Source organism: Gekko japonicus, unplaced genomic scaffold (assembly GCF_001447785.1).
Source record: "Gekko japonicus isolate JY-2015 unplaced genomic scaffold, Gekko_japonicus_V1.1 scaffold317, whole genome shotgun sequence".
In the NCBI taxonomy this organism is placed as follows: domain Eukaryota; kingdom Metazoa; phylum Chordata; class Lepidosauria; order Squamata; family Gekkonidae; genus Gekko; species Gekko japonicus.
Window position 1 is genome coordinate 750,308 of NW_015162487.1, and position 7,820 is coordinate 758,127.

Sequence of the window (7,820 nt, forward strand, 5' to 3'; positions counted from 1 at the left end):
CTGGCGGCCGAGACCGTTGGGGGCGGGGTGTGTGGCCTTCTGACACACTTCCGGTGATGTCAGTGGGTGTGGCCTTATGACACACGTCCGGTGATTTCAGGGCGTGTGGCATATGCTAATGAAATATGCTAATGAGTTCCCCTAGCTCTTTTTCTACGAAACGACCCCTGGTGGGCGCCCTCACAAAACAGCTGAAGCCCAAGTACAGGGGAAAAGAGGGGTAATTTTAAAAATAACACTGGGAAAGAGGAGCAAGAGAGGATAAAACTAACACTCTGGTGACAGCTGCTGCTGAGGCAAAATCGGTGCAGGCAATCAGGTCTCCAGTGGCCAATCAGAAGCTGTGCTGGGCAAGAGCCCTACCCTGTCCCACCCACTTTCTAAGAACACTTGGTGGGTGCCAAGGAAGATGTCAGTGGGCGCCTGGGACCCATGCCGTAGTATATTCCACTCTGCTGGAAAGAGTTTCTGCTGGTAGTTTTCTTTAGGTTTTCTCTGCCAATTTCTGCCTGAATGAAAAAAGTATGTCCAAGTTACTTCAGGCTCATGGCTGCAGAGAGATATTGGAAAACATGACTGAAAAAAGTGGAAAGATTAGGCAGCACGTATACAACCCATGCTGCGCCAGCCACACTGGTTTCTAGTGGAATACCAAGTCAAGTTCAAGGTTCTAGTGTTGACCATCAAGGCCTTGAGCGGTCAGTGACCGATGTATCTACGGGACCGTCTCCTTCAGCATGTCCACAGGAGAGCGTTACGTTCCTTGGATAGCAATCTGCTGGTGATCCCTGGCCCCAAAGATATCTGGCTGTTCTCGACCCAACCTGGCGGAACTCTCTGCCGAACACCATTCCTGTGGGGTCTTATGCAATTCCGCAGGGCCTGTAAGGCAGAGATGTTCCGCCAGGCTTTTGGCTGAGGTCAGCAACAGTTTCCGTTCTGGCTGGCACCCTCTCCTCCTCTCCAGACTTGCTCTGTTCCTCTTCCCCCCATCCATAAGGTGGACGCAGTCCAGAATGAGCAGAAATTGTGAAACTTCGCCATCTGATTCTTTTAGATTTGCTGTATTAGAACTGTTTGTGCATTTTATTCTATGGTTTTGACGTTTTTATCAAATGTTGTCTATCGCCTGAGCGATCCAACAACAACAACAATTATTGCTGTTGTTGTTATTATTGTTATTGTTATTATTGGTGATCAAATAATAATAACAATAACAACAACAATGTGTGATAATATAACAACAACACTAATAACAATAACAACATTAATACGAACAACAACAACAACAACAACAATAATAATAATAATAATAATAATGTTGATGGAGCAAATGGAACTCCCAAACACATAATGTTCTCAGTTACATGACTGGATATTTTGAGGGCTAAGGCTCCCCCTTTTAATATTTTTTTGTGAGTGTGTGTGTGTTTTGCGAACCTGGAAGTCGTTACTATTGGTGATCAAATAATAACAATAACAACAATGGGTGATAATATAACAACAACAACAACAACAACAACAAAAATGTTGTTGATGGAGCAAACGGAACTCCCAAACACATAATGTTCTCAGTTACATGACTGGATATTTTGAGGGCTAAGACGCCCCCTTTTACTAATTTTTGTGAGTGTGTGTGTGTCTTGCGAACCTGGAGGTCTTGGTGACTCCTGGCAACCCCTAATGGGGCTCGGAGGTTTCAGAAAGGTGGCTTGATAACCTGCCTCTGCATCCCGAGCCCTGGGGTTCTTTGGAGGTCTCCCTTCCAAGTCCTTGCCAAGGTCGGCCCCGCTTAGCTTCCGAGATCTGATGAGATCGGGCTTGCCGGGGCTATCCAGGTCGGGGGGGGGGAGCTAATCCCCTTGTTGGGGTCTCTGTAAATTGGCTGCAACTTGATGGCACTTTACCCCTACCCAAAACTTAACCCCTACCCACACACACTTTTGTGGACAGCAGCTTCAGAATGTACGCAGCATGTGTACGACCTGTACTTCGATGTATTTCAGAATGTATCCAAATGCAGTGCTTTACTTCCAAATTGGCCATACTGTTCTGACTCACTGTGTATTTCTGATACAGATTTGGTTCTTAGCCAGTCACTCATCCACACACCCCCTTCAACTCATTTTGTATTGATCTCTGGCAGTTTGACTCTGGTGCGCCCACAAACCCGTTCCCGCCTCTCTGGCCTGTGCTGAAATTGGTGCGAATACCAATTCGTTCCCCTGATCGAGCATCATAGAGAGAGCTTGAAAGCGCTGATGCTTCCTTTGAAATTCTCTTTCAGACCATAAGCCCACGTTCTCGAATATCCTGAAGAAAGGATACCTAGAAGTTAAGAACCACCATGATGGCTACTGGCAGGCCTGCTACGGGGAGCTTTCCCCCTGCAAACTGTACCTGTATCAGCTTGACAGAAGCGGCAACCAAACTCTCCCCACCGTCTACCTGCTTTTGCATTTCCAAAGCATCAACGTGGAGACCAAGGTGGTCGACGCAGTCTTCTTCGACAACTCGCATCTCCAGCTCAAGGCGGAATCGCCGTGGGAAGCCCTGGATTGGGGGCAGAAGCTTTGGGAAGCCGTGCGGTCTTCAGTCCCGTCTTTCCTGAGGCCTCCGGGAGAGGTGGAGAACTCGCAGAAGCTGGACAACGCGCAGTGCGGCCTCGCTCAGAATCACAGCGCATGGAAGGGACCTCCCGAGTCCTTCCAAACAGCATCTGCCACCCCAAACGTCAAAGACTACCAAACCGTTCTCAAATCAGGGACTCTTTACAGACTGACGCTCCAAAATAACTGGAAAGCGTTCCATTTTGTACTCAGCCCCTCCTTCCTGATGGCTTTCCAGCCTGGCGGTCTCGACGAAGACCCGCTGTTGAGCTACGATATCGACACGTGCCTCTCGGTCCAGACCGACGTTCTGGACGATTGTGACTCCTGCTTTCAGGTGATCTTTCCTCAAGACGTGCTGCGTCTGCGGGCGGAAACCCGCCAAAGAGCTCAGGAATGGATGGAGGCCTTGAAGTGCGGGGCCAATGCGGCCAGGAGCTTGGGTCCCGACCTGCAAGTGACGCTCCGAAACAAAGCCCAAGACCCGTCTCGGAGGAAGGAGCTGCGGAGGATCAAGCGCCAGTCGGTCACCACCAGCTTCCTGAGCATCCTGACCACGTTGTCTTTGGAAAGGGGACTGACGGCCCAGAGTTTCAAGTGCGCCGGTAAGCAAACACGTAGAGGATACAGAACAGAGCATAAGAGCTCTGCTGATTTTTTCTCTGGGTTTTGGCCACTGTGTGACAGAGTGTTGGACTACATGGGCCATTGGCCTGATCCAACACGGCTTCTCTTATGTTCTTATCAGGCCCGTAGCCAGGATTTTGTGGCTTGTGGGGCAGGTTGGGGCTGCCATTAGTTTTAAAATGTAAAAATTAAAAAACCATTTTCAGGAGGAAATCTTGTCAGGCTGGCCCTTTAAGGAAGGGGGTAGAGCCCCAAATAGCCCTACCATATGGCCCTGGTCCTTATGTTCTCTGTGTCTTTGGCTTGTACTGACCTAGTTCATGAACACCTGTGCCTAAGATTCTTTGCAAGGCAGGGGAATGAGAAATGGGTTTTTGCCGCGGTTATTATTATTTTTTTTTAAGTCAGCTTTGAGCAAGAGTCTTGTGAACAATTTAAACTCGTATTCCAGTTGCTGTCCAGCACAGTGTCAGCTGATATTCAGCTGATATTCACTCAACCCAAGTGGTCTGAACTTCTTTTGCAAACTTGTAGCCCATCTTGGGGCTGCCACATGGTGGGGGGGGCAGCGTGTGGGGTCCGGGTGACTGGGAAGAGTCTCTTCAGAGAGTGTGGCCAGAGGAAGCCTCGGCCATGTGGATGTAGGGCTGGCTCTCTGGGCAGCCGTGGAAGAAAAATATTAAAAAGGCCAGACTTGTGTGCACTGATACTTCATTTCTCTGATGTTTCTGGGTTTGTTTGTGGTTTTTTAAGACGTAGCTTTTGAGAGGGGCCTGAAAGGGGGGGGGGGCGACTGTGAAGGAAACTTGAGGTACCCGGGGTGTAACCATGACTAACTCCAGCAGGGGGCAGTGTCACTAAATCATCTTGGCTTTTAAGGATAAACTGACTTATGTTCATAGTTCCAGGTAGTCAGCCGTGTTGGTCTGAAGCAGCACAACAAAGTTTAAGTCCAGCGGCACCTTGAAGACCTTTATTAAAGGTATAAGCTTTCGTGTGCACGCACACTTGTATCTTGAATAAAATGTTGTTGGTCTTCAGGGTGCCACTGGACTCAAACTTTGTTCTGCCTTATGTTCGGTTAGGACTGGTTCAGACAGGAGTGTCGTCCCCCCCCCTCTTGTTTTTCCCCTACTGCTCTTCCTGTGTGCACCCTCCAGAAGAGCAACATAGTGGAGTGGCCAAGTCAGCTAGCGATATAGTGGCCAGACAAGGCGTGCTGTCGTGATATCAAAAACCAGCTGGACGCATCTGCCCGCAGCCCAGTCGGCAAGCCAGTATTTATTTACTTACCTTGTTTACAGTCCGATTGTCTCTCCGAGACTCAAGGCGGATTGCATAACGTAAGTCAGTGCCATCTGAAAGATAAGAAATCTGACAAGCAATGTAAATAGGACTGAGACTGCAGGAATCTAGATCTCCTGCATCATCTTTGGTCTCCAGCCTCTTAAAACTCTCCTGTTAAAGGCAGTGGGGTGGGGCGGAGGGTGCCGTTGATTAAGTGGAGGCATTTTTTCCAGCCACGGTGGAAGCGACAGAGGTTTGCTTTGCCTTCCTGATCTGTGCAGTGGACGCATTCCAAACATGCCAGCTGTTTGCTGCCGCTTGGGGTACATGAAGCCGGAGCTGCAGCCACGGTCTTTTCCCTTGCCGCCCGGCTACAATGGAACAGCCCCCTGGAAGGGGCATGAAAGGCGCCTGGCCTCAGTGCCTTCTGGGAAGGCTGTAAAGCAGAGCTGTCATGGAGAGCTTCTGGGGCAGTTTGAAATGGGCTCTGGCTTCTTTCTTTTAACTATCTTTTTCAATTGTTCATTTTACTCATTGACTGTAGTACGATTCAGGTGAGGGCTCCAACCCCAAATTTCCAGGCGTTTCCTTACCTGGATCTGGCAACCCTACCTCCCCATCCCCTGCCGGTGGCCACAAGGGACCTGGCAACCTTACGTCTGGAGATCAATTGTAACAGCGGGAGGCCTCCAGGCCCCACCTGGATGTTGGCCTGAAGCAAGGGAACAAGAAGTTTGAGTCCAGCGGCACCTTTAAGACCCACAAAGTTTTATTCAAGGTATGAACTTTCGTGTGCATGTATCTGAAACAGTGTGCACGCACCCAAAAACTTATGCCCAGAATGAAACTTTGTTGGTCATAAAGGTGTCACTGGATTCAAACTCGGTATAGTATGCTTTGTCATTATCTGTCTTGGGTCCTGGCTGCGTGGTGCCTTGGAGATCTTAAGGTGGTATATCGTGGAGAGGGCAGGGCTATGATGCCATAGAATCCGCCCTCCAAAGCAGCCACTTTCTCCGGGGGCTCTGATATCTACAGTGTGGAGATTGGTTATGATTTTGCACCCACCTGGAGGTTGGCAGCCTTACCACAGACTAAGACTTGTGGGCTGATTTCCCACCCCCCACCCCCAGGGCTCTGCTATACCCGTACCAAGGTTGAAAATACGCACGTTGCCCCTTTGAGATACAATGGTGACTACGCATATTGAGAAGATTGCATGTTGTGTGTTCTGCCTCCCTGCCCAGCCTCTCTCTCTCTCTCCTCCCCCCCCTTTGTTTGTTTGTTTTGCAGAAGAAGAGTTCTGGCGGACTCCCCGCTTTGCCATGTATTAGTAGATCCTTGCGATTTCCCTACTGCAGCTCCTCACCCCACTACCCACGGACCAATGTGCCTGCCTTCCAAGTTTAATCAAACTTAACTTTGTATCCACAGCACCGTGTTGCCATTATAGAATCATAAGAGTTGAAGGGACCTCCAGGGTCATCTAGTCCAACAAATACCTCCCCCCACGCACGCACCCAGTGACCCCTGCTCCATGCCCAGAAGATGGCCAAAAAACCCTCCAGGATCCCTGGCCAGACTGGCCTGGAGAAAAATTGCTACCTGACCCCAAAGGAATGATCAGCATTTCCCTGGGAGTGTAAGAGATGGCCACAAGAACTAAGCACTGGTGCAGCTCTCCCTGCCCTCTCCCTCTCATGATCTGCCTGAGTTCATAGAGTCAGCATTGCTGTCAGATGGCCAGTATGTGTTAGTAGTTCCTAGTGGCAGGGCTATTTTTGGGCAGGAACGCACAGGAACGGAGTTCCGGCTGGCTCCCAAGTTGGCCACGCCCAGCAGGAACTCGTTAGCATAATAGGCCACACCCAACAGCAGAAACTCATTAGGATTGGCTCCATTAGGGGTGTGTGGCCTAACATGCAAAGAAGTTGCTGCTCCAAAAAAAGCCCTAGGTTTTGACAACAAACAAGGTAAACAGAATAAGAAGCAAAAGGTGGGTGTGGCTGGATGACCACACTTCTGGTAACACGGGGATGTGGCCTAATATGCTAATGAGCTGAGCTGTCATGGGTGTGGCCTAATATGCTAATAAGTTCCTGCTGTTGGGTATGGCCTATTATGCTAATGAGTTCCTGCTGGGCTTTTTCTACAAAAAGAGCCCTGCCTAGTGGTAATTTGACCAAAGAGGAGTCATACACACACGCCTTAGTAAACCCCGGTTGGTCCATTCCTACAGGGTCCCTGCCCCTCCCACGTGCCTATAAAGTGCTGGAGAATGTTCTATAGGTGCTTGACGTTTTTACAGTGCTAAGGTAGGAGGAGACTGTACTTCCTGGAGGGTGCTGGCAGTCCTTCCCATGAAAGTGTGTTCAGGGATAACGTATGCGATTTGCATGTGAGCAGCAAACCTCTTTGGTGCAGTTGCCAGCATCCAGGTGGGGCCTGGAGGCCTCCCGCTGTTACAATTGATCTCAAGGCGTAAGGTTGCCAGGTCCCTTGTGGCCACCGGCAGGGGATGGGGAGGTAGGGTTGCCAGATCCAGGTGAGGAAATACCTGGAAATTTGGGGTTGGAGCCCTCACCTGAATCGTACTACAGTCAATGAGTAAAATGAACAATTGAAAAAGATAGTTAAAAGAAAGAAGCCAGAGCCCATTTCAAACTGCCCCAGAAGCTCTCCATGACAGCTCTGCTTTACAGCCTTCCCAGAAGGCACTGAGGCCAGGCGCCTTTCATGCCCCTTCCAGGGGGCTGTTCCATTGTAGCCGGGCGGCAAGGGAAAAGACCGTGGCTGCAGCTCCGGCTTCATGTACCCCAAGCGGCAGCAAACAGCTGGCATGTTTGGAATGCGTCCACTGCACAGATCAGGAAGGCAAAGCAAACCTCTGTCGCTTCCACCGTGGCTGAAAAAAATGCCTCCACTTAATCAACGGCACCCTCCGCCCCACCCCACTGCCTTTAACAGGAGAGTTTTAAGAGGCTGGAGACCAAAGACGATGCAGGAGATCTAGTTTCCTGCAATGGCTGCTTTGGAGGGTGGACTTTATAACACTGTGCCCTTCTGAGGCCCCTCCCCTCCCCAAGCCCCGCCCTCCCCAGGCTCCAACCCTCAAATCTCCAGGTATTTCCCCACTCAGAGCTGGCAATGCTACATCTTGGTCCTCTCAAAGGTGTGTTGTGTGAACAGTGGCACCTTTCCCTGACACAAAAGAGGCTCTTCTAGGTTGCCACCATACGCGGAATCAATCCAAGGGACCTGCCCCCATACCTCCTCCTGATCAGCGCCCTGGGAGAG

General features: G+C 50.1%; 1 protein-coding gene across 1 annotated transcript in view; it reads left to right on the plus strand.

Annotated features, from left to right (window-relative positions):
* The window catches only part of PLEKHM3 (pleckstrin homology domain containing M3), a 108,891-nt gene that overhangs the window by 29,944 nt on the left and 71,127 nt on the right, over window positions 1–7,820 (plus strand). Inside the window, exon 3 of the mRNA XM_015405942.1 lies at window positions 2,288–3,214. Coding sequence (XP_015261428.1) covers window positions 2,288–3,214 — 927 coding nt within the window. The remainder of the gene's footprint in view (window positions 1–2,287; window positions 3,215–7,820) is intronic.